This window comes from Gopherus evgoodei, chromosome 11 (genome assembly GCF_007399415.2).
Source record: "Gopherus evgoodei ecotype Sinaloan lineage chromosome 11, rGopEvg1_v1.p, whole genome shotgun sequence".
NCBI lineage: Eukaryota > Metazoa > Chordata > Testudines > Testudinidae > Gopherus > Gopherus evgoodei.
The window spans coordinates 33,455,159-33,474,358 of NC_044332.1; the positions used below are offsets into that span (position 1 = coordinate 33,455,159).

The following is a 19,200-nucleotide window of genomic DNA, read 5'->3' on the forward strand; positions in this document are numbered from 1 at the left end:
GAATGTTTGCTATGAGAGTTACATGTGCAATAAGACATTCAAGGTGGATGAAAGTTGGATTTAGGTGGTGAATTTCACTTTGAGTACTTTTCTAGGGGCTGATTCTGATGCTTTTATCCAGGCAAAACTTCCTTTAGGTCAAAAGGACTTTACTGATTTCAGGGGAGGTCTTGTCTGTATTAGGACTGAGCCCTTACTGTGCTTTCCACTTTCATTGTGTCATTCCATACTATAGAAATATGATTTGGTTTGCTGCTCAGATCCTGCAACTCTGGAAGTCATCTTCCTACTAATTATTTTTTCACACAAGCTGGAAATTCAGTGTGCAGAAGTACGTTTGTTACTTCGAATCATTGTCTTGAACAGGTGAATGACATATTACATTACAGCATGCTAATGCAATGGACAACACTTCTCTTCACATTTTGGCATTGGAAAGAAAAATCAACAGTGCCACATATGTTAGACCCAGTGTGCATTGTTCAGCATGCAGATCTCTAGTGAATCAGATTCCTTACAAATTACTCTGATGTTTCTTTGTATGATATAGGGTCCAATTCACTACTGTGTCCAGTTTTATGTTGGAGGACTGCTATTAATTTACTGGAGTGAAACAGTAGTGAATCAGGCCCAGTGTATATAGCACTCTGCTGAAATGCCAGCAGTTTCGCTTTTCAGACCTTGAAACTGTAGAGCGAAGTGGTAGAATTTTTCTTGTACAGTATATAAAGCATATACCTGAGTAACTTGTAATTTGAATTAGTCACGGGTACGTGGAGGTCAGACTAGATGATCATGATGATCCCTTCTGACCTGTAAATATTGTAAACTTTAATTTTGTTCTTTGCTTCAGAAATTTCTAGAGTTGTAGCAAAGATCTAAAAAGTTCTTGTTCTTGTTGTTTTAATGCATCTTATTTTATTAATTGATTTATTAATTTCAGTCAAATGGGGTTAATCTTTAGTAGCCTGTTTGGGCTTTGTTAAGAAAGGAAAGGAAAATTTGTTTTGTTTTACTTTACAGCAAAATACATTACAAATCACTGCAAATAATTTTTCTGTGTAATTTTCTTCTATTAAGTTTAATTAAATCTACTAGCAACCACCATTTTTGACATTACTCTGTAGGTCAGATGAGCTGATCATAATGGTCCCTTCTGGCCTTAAAACTTATGGGTGAAATACTGACCCCACTGAAGTCAAGAGAAAAACTCCCAACGACTTTAATAGTATCAGGATTTCACACTATGAATCCATGAATTTTCACTCCACTGAGCCTCCCATTGTCTTGTTTTTGTGTCAGAACTGATTTAATCCCTTTAAGTTGACCACCATTCTTAGGTAATACAAGGAAAACAAAAATTGAATTGCCCCATATGGATAGATCTGATATGGAAGTATTGCCTGAGAATTAAAGCTAGGGAGTGACAGTCAGAGCTCCTGGATTCTATTACTATTTTTGCCAATAACTTCTTGTTGGCTGCTGGTCAAATCACAACGGCCAAAAGGTTCAGACTCGGGCATCTAAAGTTAGGCAGCTAAACCCACATTTAAGTTACTAACTGCATTTTTGTAAGAGGTGCTTATAAGCAGGTAAGTATGCCCAGTGGTCTGTGATGGGATGTTAGATGGGGTGGGATCTGAGTTACTAAAGAGAATTCTTTTCTGGGTGCTGGCTGGTGAGTCTTGCCCAAAAGCTCAGGGTTTAACCATATTTGGGGTCGGGAAGGAATTTTCCTCCAGGGAAGATTGGCAGAGGCCCTGGAGGTTTTTCGCCTTCCTCTACAGCATGGGGCACGGGCCACTTGCTGGCGGATTCTCTGCAGCTTGAGGTCTTCAAACCACAATTTGAGGACTTCAGTAACTCAGACATTGGTTAGGGGTTTGTTACAGGAGTGGGTGGGTGAGATTCTGTGGCCTGCATTGTGCAGGAGATCAGACTAGATGATCATAATGGTCCCTTCTGACCTTAAAGGCTATAATAATCAGGTTGCTTTAAACACCTAAATCTGGATTTAAGTGAATAACTGTAGATGCCCTAATGTAAATTTTTTTCACTTAACTCTAAACCAAGCAAAAATGATCTTTGCATAGTCTAAATGCAGTTTTGTGCTTACCAATTACTGTTAAAAGAACATTATATTATGCATGTTTGTTGCATCTCACTGATTTTCATACCAGATATGCTCAGTTTATAAGTAAAAAGATTTTTTTTTTAAAAAATAATGAGTCTTGCAAACTTGTGGGATCTGAAGGTCAAACTGTTTACTTTCCTCGTCATGTTGCACCATCAGTAATGAAATATTTTGCTGGCCCTGAATTGCTTCAATGCCAATCGCATTGTCTTCATTGTGGTCACTCAAATTTAACTGCTTGGAATTTAAACAGTTTTGTTGTGATGTGGCAAGAAAAAAGAGAGTCCAGTTTAAATTATTTTAGCTGTGTTGGCACTGTTGGACTAATAGGAGTGAAAAGCAATAAAAATATACATTACTAAAGAAAGCAGATATGATTGTGAAAACACCCAGGGAGCAGCTCTGAAGAATAAGCTGAATATTTTTTTAGTGTAGAATCACATTTTGAGTCTCAATATAGTATTTTTTTCAGTTGACAAATATAATTTAATCCCATGAGAAAAGATCATTATTTTTTAATATTTGCTTTGTTTATATTTCAGTAAAACAGCTTTTGTCCTTTCACCATTGTAAATAGACCCTTTGTAAGTTGTATTACGATGAAGTGTTTTAAAAAATTCAGGACTGGACATTCTGTATGATGATAAAGGATATTGCAAATAGTTGTATATTGTTGCCTGTAAGTAATGTCAGCGTGTTAAATCTACTCAAAGCAGCTCTTATCCCTGGCAAAGTCAACTGGCAAAATCTTGCCTCCAAGTCTGCATGTAAATAATTCTTTTCCCCTTCCTTGGCTAGAAACTACATTCTTGTCTATTTCATCAGATGCTCTTAAAGTTGCTTAGAAGTTTCTCCAGATTTTATTATTTTTTCAGCGAAACTTTTGCCAGCTTTGAGTACTTATATTAATCATTAATACAACCAGGTTTTATGGGAGTGACATATTTTATATATTTTTATTTTTAAAAGCCCCTATATATTTGTAGGGGAACATTTTCAAAGGCACAAATGGCACATAGTCTCCTAACTCCCACTGACTTTTTCTTAAAAATTGAATGTTTCATTGCTTTCCCAGTGGAGTTAGGGGTCTAGCTGCCATTTGGTTCCCAGTGCCCTAGGTATTAGAGGGAAGGTAGGTGGAGCATTGTCAGTAGCTCTAGCAGCTCCAGAGGAGAATGGCTAGATAGAGTGTGGGCAGGGTCACGTCCCATACTCCTGCACAATAAGATGGGGGATAACTCTCTATTGCAGTTACACATGTATAGAAAGGGGTGTTTCCCTCTGTCATGGAATGTGGGGAAGTCATGGCCCTGCATCCTCCACTTCCTGCGATTTACCGTGGCTCTCAGCCAGCTAGTAAAACAGAAGGTTTATTAGACAACAGGAACACAGTCCCAAGCAGGGCTTGTAGGTACAAACAGGACCGCTCAGCCAGGTCCCTCTGGGGGGCAAGGATCTTAGACCCCAGACTTGGGGTTCCCTGCCTCTTCCCAGCCAGCCCAAAACTGAAACCAAAAACCCTTTCAGCAGGCTCTCTCTCCCTCCTCCTCTCTCCCTCTCCCTTTGTCCAGTTTCCCCGCAAAGGTGTTGACTCGCCTCACCCCTCTTCCTGGCTCAGGTTACAGGCTCAGGTACTGTCTCTCACCTAAAGTCATCCGCTGCTCTCCCATCCTCCATGCAGACAGTCCTAGTAAAACTAAATGACATTCCTAGGTCAATCCACCCTGCTCCCTACTGCTTCACACCCTCCATGCTCCCCTAGAATCTAAGAGACATTTTACCTTTCAATAGCATAATTCTTCTAGGTTCTCCTCCAGGGTGTGTGTGTGTGTGTGTGTGTGTGTGTGTGTGCGTGTGCTTGCTTTTGACCTTTCCTCTCAGATAGGTTCATCCCTGCAAGAGACATCAAATCAATCAAGTCTTTTTATACACACATCATTTTCCCCGTGAAGGCAACATGATCCAGTGGATAGGGCACCATAATAGGAGTCAGGAGACCTGGGTTCTCATTCAGACTCTACTGATAACTTCATAACTGGCCTAACAAGTCACTTAAGTTCTCTGTGCCTCAGCTTCTCCATTTCTAAAGAGGATACTAATGGACCCTCTTTTGTAAAACTCTCTGAAATCTACAAATTGAAAGTGCTGATAAGTGTTATTAGATTCATTCAGTGAGATCAGGGAGAAGCCCATTGATTATATTCTAGGACAATAACAGTAAACTATTTTCCTTGGATTAAAGCAGTTTCTGAGATTGTCATTGTTTTAGGAGTGTAAACCCATAGGTGGCATTGCTGTCAATTTCAATCACCTTCTGTTTTGCCAGTGTGGTGGAATAAAGTTCTGCAGAGAAGGGGAATTTTAAGGGATTGACATAGTCTGTTGTTAAGGTAACTCTCCTGGATACAGGTCTGGCTCTGTTTTGATTTGAAATGTGAAACTAGCGTGAATAAGGGTTACAGAACTAGTCCCTTTATAAGCACCTGTTTTGAGGCTGTTCACAAAATGAGCCATAATTTGGCCTAAGTGTCCATGAATTCACATAGGCTTAATGAAAACCAAAAATTACTTCTCTTTTCTGCCTTATTTTAAAACAGTAACATAGAAAAGCTCAACTCTGTAGTATTCTCTCTCTCTCTCTCTGTGTATACATAGATTTCTGAGGATGCATTTTGAAATTCAAGAGAAACAGTCTTCCTTTTGAAATGTTCTTTTTTCCTGTATACACTATTTTCTGTTTTTAACAATAAGGATACATTGAAGCCAAAGTAAATGATAAACTGAGAACCCCAATAAATAACACAATAGTTTCCTAATTTTTTCAAAGCACAAAAATACAAGTTTATTTTTTGGAACTGTTCTTTTCAGATTATACTGAAATATCTGAAATGGGCACTGTTGTTTTAGATCTTAAGTGTATATAAATCAGCTGTGTTGGGTTTTACTGTTTTTAATATTGAAGGATGCATACATGACTTGGGAGGCAGTGTCAGATGTTTAAAGCATGAGTGTGAGAGTCCAGGCACCTGGGTTCTGTTCCTAATTTGACTTCTAATCTGTGAATCATGTGCTGCTTCAGCTAGAACCCCAAAACAGATCAATAACAGGATATGCCTATTTTTGGACCATGATGTTTCTAGTAAGAATACTGATGCAGTTGTTACTTCATAGGATGTTCTTTATGTATTTCTGAATAGTAGTAGAATGTTGTGTGCTTAGCAAACATAATGGGAGAAATTCTCTATTGGGCACAGCAGAGCTGGGAGGGGAGAGGCTGGATGGGGGTGGCAGGAGCCAGCAGGGAGCTGCCTCTGAGTATGGCTCTGGATGGTACTGTAAATTTGGTGGGGTGTGTGTGGAGTGGAGGTGTTTACCCCAACAACTGTCAACAGCAATCAGCTGCTCCACTCTACCAAGTCTCAATAACTTCCACTACATCCAAAATAATGAAGTAGCTTGATTTTTTTCTGCTAAAATGATCAATAGTTAACTCTTCAGATAGCAAAATTGTGAGTAAATGCTCCAGACTGAGTTAGCAACCTATTTGAAATGAATGAAGTATACCCATCTGTATTATTGTTTCCAGCTTTCTGCAAACTCAGGCAGACAGCGCTGCATGGGTTTATATTTTGAATTATCTTTGCAACCAGAAGGGCTAGTAACCTCACTGTGATAATGAAAGCTTAGATTCTAGAGCACAGTTGTGTAGCAAATTCAGACAAAAGGGCAATTATGTGGCCACATATTCATTATTGTACACAGGGTTCTGCATATTCTCTATGAGCTGAATTATACCTTCCTTTTTGCTGGGTATCTAGAGAGGGGAGTGATTACAAAGAGCCCTTCCCCAGGGTTCTTGCCAAAAAAAAAGTCATCCTCACATCTCCCATCCCAAGCCAATGATCTGCAGTAGTGCATAGGGTAGTTATTTGTTATAGTTAGCACTCCACAATTACTTATTATAATTCATGCAATTTTCAAATGTTAATTTACTTACAAGAGCCTTCCCTTATTCTTTCCCTGAATGAAGTAGAAACATAGGAACTGCTCTCACAAAAGTCAGTGTCAAAAACTCACATTAGATATCATGATCATACTGAGACAAGTAAAACACAGATTTTAAATGGAAGAGTATCCAAACAAAGCTGATTGCCTTGTTCATACCAATATTTATAGTATATACATACAAAATATCATGTCTGTCTCATCCATATGAGTAAGGTTTGCTGGATCAGCACCTTAATTTGCTCTTTGTTTTGCCTTTCTGGTGTGGGATGGGAAGTGAGATTGATTATATTTTAGCCATATATTTCTTTAGGGTACCTATTTGAGAAGATTCTTTTTAGTACATGTTAGAATAAAAAGATCAAATGCAAACATTTCAGTGATTAGAATTGTCTGAGCACTAGTCAAAAATCTCTGATCCTAGTTCAGTCCTTTGTAGCGTGTGTAGGCCAGTGAGTGGGCAGACGTGCCAACTAAGGAAGGTAAAATAAAGCCCAATTGATAGTTCAGTCCCAGCTGGCTTTATTAACTTCAAGGAGATTTCAAACCAGGATCAACATAATACAAGACACTTGCAACATCCAGACAAGACCTTTCATCAAGATGGTGGGTGAGAAGACTGACTTTTCCCCTGGGTAGCCTTCCTGGACATCTACTAGGCCTCATATTACATGGCCACAGAACCAGCCTTCACAAGACTTTGCCAGAAGCATTCCTTTATACAGTAGCCGCTAGGAAGTCACATGATGCTAAGTCATCTGATATTTCTTAATGATGTGCCTGGTCTGGAGACTACAAATGTCATTAGCCCGAGCTTAAAGGGATTGTGTTCCCGTAACAAATGTGCTGGCCGTGCTTGTTATTTCACATTTGTACTCTTCTATAGAGAGCTGCCATAGGGAATCTACAACTTGCCCTCAGTTTTGCTGGTGCATTTATTCTGGGTTTGATGTAGTATAACTGAAAGCAGAATTTAGTCTGATTGACAGTTGATTGATTGGGAATTTTCCATCAAAATGATCTCTTGATAGGAAATGCAGTTTCTGCAAAAATTTTCAGTTTTCTGTTGGGGAAATCAAAATGAAACATCTCATTTTGAGTTGGTTTGTTGAACTGGCTGAAATGTATAGTTTCAAGTCTGTTCAATATTAAATTTCATTTCCCTAGTGGGGTGCATTGCCTCATGGGAGCTATAATTCCACCCTCCATTCTCTCCTATGGGCTCGGCTCCCTCACCAGACATCATCTCCCATGATACAATACAGTTTTTCATCTGACTGGCTCAGTGGTGCATCATGGAAGTCCCATGACTGCAGAGGTGTAGTTTGGGTAGGGAGTCTGATCCACAGGGAAGAACAAGGCCATGTGATTCCTGAACTACAGTTCCCTGAGGTAATGTGCCACAATAGGAAAATACTGTTTAACATTGAACAGGCTCAAAACAAAGCATTTTGCCACTTCCAATTTTTAAAATATTTTCTTTCCTAAGAGTATTGCTATTTCAACTATTTATTCAGATTTGGGATGAAAATCAATGTTGAAACATCAGAATTTCCTGCAGGACAGAAATTCTGATTTTCTTTAGGCTCCACTTTGATCTTTTTGTAAATTTCTTCAAATCAGCAATGTGATGCTCAGTTTCACTGTGTTTGTGTGGAGGAGATTAATAATATCCTACGGTTTTTAATCAAACCTGAATGTATGTATAAATTATTTATTGCCATCAATCTCTGATTGTTTTTAAAGGCAGTTGGGGTGGGGGTTTGGGGGGGATGGGAGAGTTTGTCTTTGAATCAATTCTTTGTTCTTCTAAAGCAAAGGTTTTCTCTTTTGCAGAGCGTTGCAAATGCAAACCTATTAAAGCTACCCAGAAGACCTATCTTCGGAACAATTATAACTATGGTAAGGACAGCTGCATGGCTAGATATCAAACCTTTAAAGGAATAAATTAAGTTTTTCAGGGAACTCTAAATTTAGTAATGCAACAGGAAAAAATTCCACAATGATGGGCTATGGCCTAAGCATGTCATCATTTCACACTCATTTGTACTAAGGAAGCTGCTCGGCTTGATTGTATTGATTTAATTCATTAGCAGTACCTACAAAAAGAGAACTTTTTTTTACTTCATGTTTTAAGATCAAAACTTGATTCACTCATAGAAGGATGAGGCAAGGGTGGGTCAGTAGTAGCTTTTGAGATTAAAATGTTCTGTAAACCGTTTTTAAAAAAAACCAATATTTAAACATTAACATGCAAGCCCAGTGTATGTCATTGTACAATGTTGCTGTGTTTCACCCTAAATTCTAGTCAGGTATGAGATGTGCCACTTCATTGGCTCCAGGAAAATGCTAAGTGTTTATAGATTGAAAAACATCTCTAGGCTTAAAAATGACTGGGTAAAAATGACATTGTGGGATTCTGTCTTTCATCTCTCTCTGATTTCTAGCTCAGTTTACAAACAAAAAGATGTTTTTACTAAGTATCATCCCCCCAAACTCATCCTGGGATCTGACATTGAAGTTAGGTTCTTTCCTTCTCCTATATCATTGCCAGTAATGAGGCTCCTGTAGGCCAAGTTATGTCAGTAACACCTGTGTGTTCAGACTATGTCCTGAACTGTCCAGATTTCTCTATTCTTCAAATATCCTCTGGGTCCAACTCAGCAGCCTTTATTCAGACAAGTCTTTCTTATACAAATAAACCTGATGAAGTCAACAAGATTTCTTGCATAAGTAAGGATTACGTATAGGAGTCAGAAATGCAGAACTGGACCCTTGAAGTCTTAATATGTTTATCTGCAACCTGTTACTCATGTGAGTAGCTACTCTTAGTTTCACTGAATTCATGAAAAGGGTTTACATGACCAGGACATAGTGAATACAATTTTATTGTTAAACCAATGTTCTTAAGTACATATATGTATACAAATGGCATCCACTAATTTGGCAATAAAATAAATCCTATTAAATTATATTAATGAACTCTCATATTCATTGAAAAGCAGCAGGGTTATGATTTTCTGCCTCATTTAGCGGTTTTATATGTCATGGTGGTTGGTGTGAGTATTGTCCAGTAGATACTGCAAGCTGCCTGTGGCAGAGATTCACTGAGTGTGCTACAGCTACAGTTTGGGGGCTGTGTTGGAGAGAATGAAGATGACTTACCACAGGCTCTCTTTATATTCTGTTATACCATTCCTCTCTTTAGAATGTAAAGACCTCTGGAAACACAGTAGAAAGAGTACCAAAGTAAAGTAGGCTTTTGTGGTAAAGTCTTAAGAAAGTGGATTAATTTAAGAAAGTTTGGGTAAAAATTTTCCTCTGTATAACTCCTGTGAGTTGTTGAATAGTTGTGTTTAACTTAGCTGAGAGAATGCTGAGCATATCTGTGGGTGGAAAACCTGTGAGTGAGAGAGAGAGTGGGGATGGGTTAATGGATTTTCTCTATTTTTCATTACATCTCTTCCATTTTGCCTTTTTTTGGGGGGGGGGCACTAGTTATAAGAGATTAAGAATCTGAGGAATTTGGATGTAAAATGGAGAAAGATTCTATGATTTCAAAATAGGGCAAGATGTAGTACTCCCTGAAGTATGAGCTGTGGATTTGCATGCAGTGTCAGCTCATTGGTTGCCATGAGAGACCTGAAAAATTGCTGCCCTTGGAAGGCAACTTTCCCTAGTATGCAATTCATGGGAGAATGATAGGATCAGAGAAGAAACAATTAGACAGGTCATCAGGTAAAGATCAGGAGCGTTGGCGTTCATGGAAAACAGAGCAAATTGGTGCTGGGTCACTTGAGGAAGAAGAGAAAAGGGAAGATCCTGTCATCCAATAGGGATAGTGATACAATAAAGCTTTCAAGTATATTTTCCATTTTGTGAAAGGCTTTGGGTGCCAAATTAAGAGTCTGTACTAAACCTAAATAAGAAAAAAGTTGTGGTAGCATTAGATGAATGAACAAAGAGGAAATAATATGAAGTATGAACTACATATTTAAAAAACACAGAGGGAATAAAAGAAAAAAGCTAAAAAATTATATCCCAGAGAAAGTAAGGTGGAATGCCCATTGCTAAATTATTCCCTGCACAGAGCACCTACATTGCTATTCTATACACTGAGCTACCTGAAATATATATGTTACTCTTGATAGAAGAGAAGGTGAAGAAATAAGGGAAGAGAGGAATCTCTGGGTAAAATCTAGATGGAGTTCAGCTGAGGTTTTGATAAAGGAGCACACAAAAGACTAATCCACCAGGTCATAAAGGATGGCATGCGGGTGACCTACATTATTTGCTGCTGTTAACTACTCTGTTACTTTTCCGCAGTCATTCGGGCTAAAGTGAAGGAGGTGAAGACTAAATGTCATGATGTCACCGCAGTTGTTGAAGTAAAGGAGATACTAAAATCTTCCTTGGTGAATATTCCTAAGGACACTGTTAACCTTTACACAAACTCTGGCTGTCTATGCCCACCCCTCAGTGCCAATGAAGAATACATTATAATGGGTTATGAAGATGAGGAACGCTCCAGGTAATTTATTCTTTAAAGTGTTCTTTAAAGAATTACTTTCCCTGCTCTACTCACCCACCCATGAGACCTCATTTTGAAGCCACCGTTGTTCCCTCTGAAGAAAATTGGGCAGAATTTTCTTCAGAACTCATGAGCAATGCTTTTGAGTTACCTGGTCTTGTCACTGCTGAGTGCCATGAGGTTCTCTCTCTTCTCCCCCTTAGCAGATCCCTTTAGCGTTGTGTATATTGCTATGTACAGCATACACATTCCTCAATAATAAAATAACTAGCTTATCTGAAATGTGTAGGTTACTCTTGGTAGAAGGCTCCATAGCTGAGAAGTGGAAGGATCGTCTTGGTAAAAAAGTAAAGGTAAGACAATGTTTCATGATCTTAGTAACAATTGACATTGGAAACAGTGTTTGTATCTCGCCTTTAAGAAAGGAGAGAAAATACATGAGGCCCAATTCTACACCCATGAAAGTTAACATGTCAGATTCTGATTCCATTACACACAGGTAAATTTGGAGTAACATAACTGAAATCAATGGAGTTCCTCCAGGTTTATACAAGTCTAGCAGTGATTAAAACCTGAATCATTTATTTCAGTCAGCAGGATCTGTATTAAGCTCTACAGCCAAATTCTGCGTTTAGATGCATACATGCACTTTTATTCAGTTCAGTGGGAACCATCTACACACAGCCAAGGACAGAATGTGGTTTCACAAGCCACCGCCTTACCTCATTTACAGACTTGTGTGTCTCAGATTTTAAATGTTTAAATACAGTTCTCATCTAAATTGTGCAGACTTGGTCTTGCTCCTAGATTTAGCTCTTCCTCTAAGGAAACATTTGACATATGTTAGGAAGAAAAAGAACATGGGAGGAATAAAAGTGTGGGAGTTCCTATCTGAAAGAAAGTAGAGAAATAGGAAGGAACTGGAGCAGACACAAAAATGATGTATGCTTCGCCCTAATATCTTGTAATTCTTGGAATGATTGATTGGGCAAGCTAAGCATCCACACAGACTTTGGCCCCTGAGCTTTATCTTTCATATATGACACCCATCAGACCTCAAATGGTTTTAGTGACCTTGGCACCATTACAAAACATCACTTTTTACATGGAAAGCATTTATTTTAAAAACAATTTCTCCAACATGTTGATTTGACATAAATAAAGTTCCTCACATCTTTTTGCATATGTGTGTTATAGAATCATAGACTTTAAGGTCAGAAGGGACCATTATGATCATCTAGTCTGACCTCCTGCACAATGCAGCCCACAGAATCTCACCCACCCACTCCTGTATCAAACCTGTGTCTGAGCCATTCAAGTCTTCAAATCATGGTTTAAAGACTTCAAGGTTCAGAGAACCTTCCAGCAAGTGACCCATGTCCCATATTTCAGAGAAAGGCGAAAACCCCTCAGGGCTTCTGCCAATCTGCCCTGGAGGAAAATTGCTTTCCAACCCCAAATATGGTGATCAGCTAAACCCTGAGCATGTGGGCAAGACTCACCAGCCAGACACCCAGGAAAGAATTCTCTGTAGTAACTCAGATCCCATCCCATCTAACATCTCGCCACAAGCCATTGGGCATATTTACCGCCAGTAATCAAAGACGAATTAACTGCCACGATTAGGCTATCCCATTATACCATCCCCTCCATAAACTTACCAAGCTTAGTCTTGAAGCCAGATATGTCTTTTTTCCCCCCACTACTCCCCTTGGAAGGCTGTGCCAGAACTTCAGTCCTCTGATGGTTAGAAACCTTCATCTAATTTCAAGTCTAACTTCCTAGTGTCCAGTTTATACCCATTTGTTCTTGTGTCCACATTGGTACTGAGCTTATTCCTCTCCCCCCCTGGTATTTATTCCTCTGATATATATAGTCCTCGGATCTTTTCTTCCATCAGCTCTATCAGGCGGTACTTTATGGAGACAAAACTCTTTGCAGGTGCCCCATCCAGGATCATGTACATGCTGCAGCTTCCACATCCAGTCATCTTCATTGTGTCTTCCACTGCTTGGGTCACTACAACTGCTGCCTCTGTATCTGTCATAGGCTTCCCATCTAAATTCTGTAAATCTGGGAAACGCAGACCAACCCAAAACACCACCACCCACAGCAAAACAAACCCCCAACAAGCATGAAGACACTGCTAGAACACTGCACACTCCCCTTCAGTAGCCTGTGTGTTCCTCTGCCTGCCTCTTAGTCTTCCCCCAAACTCCCTCTGTAAACTCTCCTGTTTACAGCTCTGTTTGCTGGCTCCTGGACCACTGCAGCTGTCTGTGCTGCTGCCTGACTGGCTGGCTACCTTTTATAGGACCCCTAGTCAGAGAAGCCCTGCCCCCTAATCAGAGCTCAGCTTCTCTCCCAGCACACTGCCCCTACCAGCCTCCACAGGTACAAATACAAATAGCTACAAATACCTTCTCCTCCAACAGAAGTCCCACTCAAACTCCCCTGTTTACAACTCTGTTTGCTGGCTCCTGGGCCGCTGCAGCTGTCTATCTCTGGTCTGTCTGTTTCCCCTTATTTTCTTCAGTTTTAGTGATCATTGCAGAGAAAATCCTACTTTTTTATACAAATTGAAATTCTTCTGTATCTAGCTGTCATCCATATGCCTTTTATTAGACGGGATGACTTGTTTTAAATTCTCATCTGGTAGATCCTCCTCTACTCCAGTGCCAGAGAACATGTGATAATTCATGTTGTTCTCTGGTACTTTAATTCTGGTTTCCTGATATTAGTGTAACTTCAGTTACTGGTGACTGTTACATCCCTGGTAGTTTCATTACCATCTGTTACACCACACACAGTTCCCTCATGCCAGCTCTGCTCTATGAATCACTTGATTGCTTTTCTATCATGGTTTCCTAAAATGGTCCACCGGTGGCTTTACTTACATTTAAAAAAAAACAAAAAACATAAGCTACGTTTGCTTGTCATTGTATCATGGTGTCTGATCATTCATTTCCATGTTAATATGATCTCTTAGGCAACCAGCAGTTCAAGTCAACTGTCAAGTTGTTTAAAAAAAAACAAACCAAAAAACCCACACACTAGTTTAAAAACCCCCTAAGAACTGAAAAAGATCCTTACTCATGTTTCTAGTAAGACCTGAGGACAATAACCCTGCAAATAAATAATGTGCGTAAGTTTTGTTCTTAGGCTGCTGAGCACAAGCATGGCTTTGAGTTTGATGAAGCTAGTTTCATAAGTAAAGTTAAATATAAGATATTAAAATCTAATGTGCTTTTCACAGTGGTGTTTGATTACTACTTGTATTTCTTTCAGCTTGGACACGGACACAGTTTTACTATAGTTTATAGTCACTCTCTGATTTTCAGCACTGCAGTGGTTGGGTTGCAAGCCTGTGGAGGGGAATGTTTAGGTCCAATCTTGGCGGGGGGGGAACCAAGCTTGTTTTCACTGAAAGAAAAATGCATTAACATTTTAAATCATTCATTTTGGTAAAATAACTTTTTCAAAGTCTATGTTTTGACCATAATCTACCCTGGCATTCATAACTTAGGTCTGTGTGTATAATGTCACTCATCTCCTGTCTGTGTAAATAACATGCTATGCATTTGAAGGCATGATCCTGTGAGGTGCTGAGTGCCCTCAACTTCCAACTACTTCTCTGAGAGTTGAGTGCTCAACACCTCTTAGGATTGGATCCTTATCCTCCAGGCTGAGTCATGTAGGTTGACTACTTACTACCGAGCCCTGCTAAAGTAAAGAGGGTTTGTACAAATCAGCTTGCAGAATCACAGCCTTAGTAAGTAGCTAACATTTGAGCCTTTAAAATGGCACATCTCTACCAAAAAACAGTTAAAGAAACAAAGGTTTAAGAAATATGTTCATTAGACTATGAGAACAAGGACCTGTTTTACCCTGTAATTTGTAGATTTCATACTGTAATATTATGTAGTTACACATTTAGGAAGCCACATTCCTGTCACTATGCTCTGCACTCTGGGGCAGAACTCCTTACTTCTGTTCATAATCTAAGTCACATTCACTATTATTTTATAAAGTCTCTGGCATTTTCCTCTTCTGGTGGGGGTAACAGCATCTTTTAGAAATATTACCAGTACTTTGCAGCATTTGAGTGTAACTTGTGAACTAGTTTTGTAAAAATATCTGAGTTAGGGTATTCTGAAACACATGCAGCTGTAGTTAAATTTTTTTCTGCCATTTATTAGTTTTGTTTGCTTATATTGTACAGCGCTGGGATCAGAAACTCCGTCACCCTGGAAAGGGAAAAAATGAGCCTGGACAAAGTGATTCTGCTCAAAAGTCTGGCAAGAACAGTAATCCACGACAAACACGCAACTAAATGTGAAAAGCTATGTAAAAATCAATGGACTATATATTAAGACTTGCATTGTTGGAGCAGCAAGGGAGAAATTGCACTATTGCACGTTATATTCTATTGTTTACTACAAAATCATGTTGTAGCTAATTAGTTATTTTCCCTCATTTTCTGCCTTTTTTTGAAGGGGGGGTGTAAATCCTGAAAATTTATATATATCATCTCAGTAATAACTGCAGAAAACTGCCCTTATGAGGTAAAAATAGGAGGACACATTTACTGAAGTTAAGACAGGGTGGTGGTTTTATCAGTGGGGCCACGGTTCTTAGAGAGAGACTTCAACATAGGAATGGAATCTGGCGAGACCAGGCCCTTTTAAAAAAAAAAAATTGACTTTAACCCAGCTTCTCTGCTCCTGTCCCTTTTTCTCACATGCTTGATCATGGCTGCAGCAACTGGGTTATTTTAATGTATAAGTTTTAATCTGAAATATAATGACTATATCTACACATAAATTAAGAATTATATGGCACTTCTGGAAAGACACTGAAGAGCAAAATTAATTGTTAGCAGCAGCAAAGTGGTAAGGGAAATTTTGACTGATGAAAACCAGTTTAAATACTTAGCTCTACAGTTATCTAACAACAACAACAAAAAAACAACTAATCAGCATTAAGGAAGAGATTAATGTTAAAAGTGGTGGTCTAATCAGCACAACCCTTCAGTTTGCTTACTCTTAAATAAGCCACTATGTAAGGTTAACTCTTAACTTACATCTGTCACAACAAAAACACATGGGACTTCTTAAATGCTTTAATCCTTGTGGGAAATGTATAGTTCTGTTAACTTACAACATAATTTACAATATACTTGCTCTCGTAATGGCAGTTCCTTCCCCCTCCTCCCCTTCCCCCCCATCGTAGGAGTAGACTGACTTACCAGGCCTGCTTCTCAGAATAGGTCTGCACTTTATCGTTTTGATTTTGTGGTGTTATTCTTATTTCTGTGCCTACATAAACAGCAGTGTTTAATGCTCAGTAAAATATGTTTAATAAAAATTATAGTTGTCAGAGACCTTATCCTGACTTTTGCACCAAATGAATGTTTAAAATCCATGATTTATTATCGTCCACAGTGTATGCCAGCGCGCAAAAAAAAAACCCTTCATTTTCTTCCTTCAATAGAATTTTTTAGTCAGTGCCAACAATTTGAAATCATTTTTTTAAAAAAGTATAATGATGTAAGTAGAATACTAAGCTTCTGTGCTATAGTGTACAGAAAATAAAACATTTATGATGCAAACTATTACTGCATTTTTAGTTGTAAGTACCAGATTTCTTTTCCCAGGACACCCATATACAGTATCTCCTGGTTGCTGTTGATCCACAGGAAACACCACCACTGAGTTTAGGTAGTTAAACATTACTGAATTGAAATGCGAATAAAGCAGTAAAGATATGAACACTTTAGAAATATTTTCTAATAATGTAATGTTTTCACTAGTAACCAAAGGTTAAGCTTAGAGCTCCATTGTGCTAGATAATGTGCCAACACAGAGACAAAGTATTTTAAAAGATACAAAACAAAGTAACACTACAGATGGGGACTGGATGTCACTGGAGATTAGCAATGGGATGCGAATAGAGCTGGCCAGGAAACTTGCGTCATCCCTTGACTATTTGGCTAAAATTAGGATAAAGTGGAAATCTCAATACCCAGGAGATGGTGAGGGTTAGGAGGGGGGGAAGCTTCTCTTTGGGTCAGTTGAAATATATGATGTCTATATGCTGATTTCAATCCTTTATCTTCCTTTTTTAGGTTAATTAGCTACATTTCAAAATGAAAGATCAGTTTAAATTGGAAAACTAGAATTTTCCATTTTGAAATTGTCAAAATGAAATATTTACACAACTTCAAAGCTTCTCCCAACTCTTTTTTTTTAATTTTTGTGAGTTGAGATTAGTGAAGTCTGAAGCTGAGCAGTTTCGGTTTTCACCAGTTAGCATTTTTCAGTGGAACCATTTTGTCAAAAATGTCCTGACTACAGCTCTAGATATAAAGCCGCCTTTGTGTGCCAAGGTAGCAGATTTCAATACTATTAGAGTTGGTTGAAAAATGCCTCCTCTCCCTCCAGAGTTCGTGTTTGGGTGGAAATTTGAATACCAAAATGTTTCTACTGAAAATCAAAATATTTCAATTCAGAACTGCTACGTTGATGCTTCTTGGGAGTTGTAGTTTATATGGTTGATGCTCCCTTTCTTCTCCATAGCTTGGGCTCTCTGGTTGGTGCAATATAGGAGAATTAAATCCAGCCCATCGCAGAATGGGAGGATGTGAGACAACCAACTACAGCTCCCATGGGAGGCACTGTGGCAGCATTTCCAAATCAAAATATTTTGGTTTTAATGCAAAATGTAAATTCTCTTTGGAAAGCAGGCACTTTTAATGAAAAACTTGTTTAGTCAAAGTTTAGAAGGAAAATGTTCAACCCGCCCTACTATTATGCAATGGCTATTCAGTGGAGTTCATGGAATGAGCCTAGAGGTATAGGGTGACTTCTCACATATGGCATGGAAATCCCTACACTCTGCCTCTGTGTCCTCAGAATTCCATCACTAAAATACAAGTGGCACTTTGATTTGCTTGATCTCTTCCCTTCTTGCCCTCCCCACTCCTTCATTTTGAAGGAGGTCAAAGCCTCCTCTTTCAAGAGTAATCATGGGATCATAGGACTGGAAGGGACTTTGGTAGGACATCTAGTCTAGTCCCATGCACTGAGGCAGAACTAAGTATTACCTAGATCACTGGTTCTCAAACTAGGGCTGCCACTTGTTCAGGGAAAGCCCCTGGTGGGCCAGGCCAGTTTATTTACCTGCCGTGTCCACAGGTTCAGCCGATCACAGCTTCGACTGGCTGCTGTTTGCCGCTCTAGGCCAATGAGGGCTGGAGGAAGGGCAGCCAGCTGCCCGGCCTGTTCAGGGAAAGTCCCTGGCAAGCGGCGGCCCTAGTTTGAGAACCACTGAGCCAGTGCAGGGTTGGGCAAACTTTTTTGGCCCAAGGGCCACATTGGGGTTGCAAAACTGTATGGAGGACCAGGTAGAGAAAGCTGTGCCTCCCCAAACAGCCTGGCCCCTATCTGACCCCTCCCATTTCCTAACCCCCTGCTCCTTATCCCCTGACTGCTCTGACCCCTATCCACACCCCTGACAGGCCCCCCGGGACTCCTACCCTTCCCCTGTCTCCTGACCGTCCCCCAGAACCTCTGCCCCATCCAACCACTCACTGTCCCGTGCCTGCCTCCTGGCACCCCCTGCCCCTTATCCAACCCCCCAGTCCCCTTACCATGCTGCTCAGAGTTGCATGTCTGGCAGCTGTGCTGCCCGGCCAGAGCCAGACTCGCTGCTGCACTGCTCGGCAGGAGCTTGCAGTCCTGCTGCCCAGAGCACTGCCTGTGTGGCTGTGGGGGAGGGGAGACAGCAGGGAGGGGCTAGGAGCGAGCCTCCCCGGCCTGGAGCTCAAGGGCTGGGCAAGACGGTCCCACGGGCCATAGTTTGCCCACCTCTGATCTAGACTCTCATGAGTGCCTCCTGTCAGCTTGATGTGATGCTGCAATCTTTTCTTGTGGCACCCCCTCTAGGTTGTCAACCTCATTAGGCAGGTCTTCAGTGGCTCAGCTCTTTGGCCAAGTCACTCAGTTCTGTAGTTCTCAACCAGCGGTCCCCTGGGGGCATGCAGAGGTCTTCTGGAGGATACAATCAACTCGTCTAGATATTTGCCTAGTTTTACAACAGGCTACATAAAAAGCACTACCAAAGCCACTACAATTTCATAGATAATGACTTGTTTATACTGCTCACACCAAAATTGATATTTTATAATTATATGATAAAAAAGCAAGCAAGTGGTCAGTAATAGTGTGTTGTGACATTTCTGTATTTTGTCTGATTTTCTAAATTTTTAAATGAGGTGAAATTTGGGGGGACACAAAACAAGTCAAATTCTGAAAGGGGTACAGTAGTCTGGAGAGGTTGAGAACCACTGACTCAGTCAATATGGACAAACCTCTTCCAGGTCTTCATACCCAAAACAAACAAGAGCAAGAGTCTTCCAATCCTTGGCTCAAGCTGGACTCTGCCCCTGATTAGCTCCTTTAAATCAAGCCCCTACTCAGGCTTCTAAAGGAAACTTACCATATCTCAGGGCTTAGAAAACACTCTCACC

General features: G+C 39.9%; 1 protein-coding gene across 2 annotated transcripts in view; it reads left to right on the forward strand.

The window, feature by feature from the left end:
* FRZB (frizzled related protein) overlaps positions 1-16,268 on the forward strand; it is a 32,134-nt gene extending 15,866 nt beyond the window's left edge. For both annotated transcript variants that reach the window (XM_030581069.1, XM_030581068.1), the window contains 4 exons: positions 7,976-8,041; positions 10,466-10,670; positions 10,960-11,023; positions 14,893-16,268. In XM_030581069.1, the coding sequence (XP_030436929.1) occupies positions 7,976-8,041; positions 10,466-10,670; positions 10,960-11,023; positions 14,893-15,003 (446 nt within the window). In that variant the 3' untranslated portion in view covers positions 15,004-16,268. The remainder of the gene's footprint in view (positions 1-7,975; positions 8,042-10,465; positions 10,671-10,959; positions 11,024-14,892) is intronic.
* Positions 16,269-19,200: the final 2,932 nt, after the last annotated feature.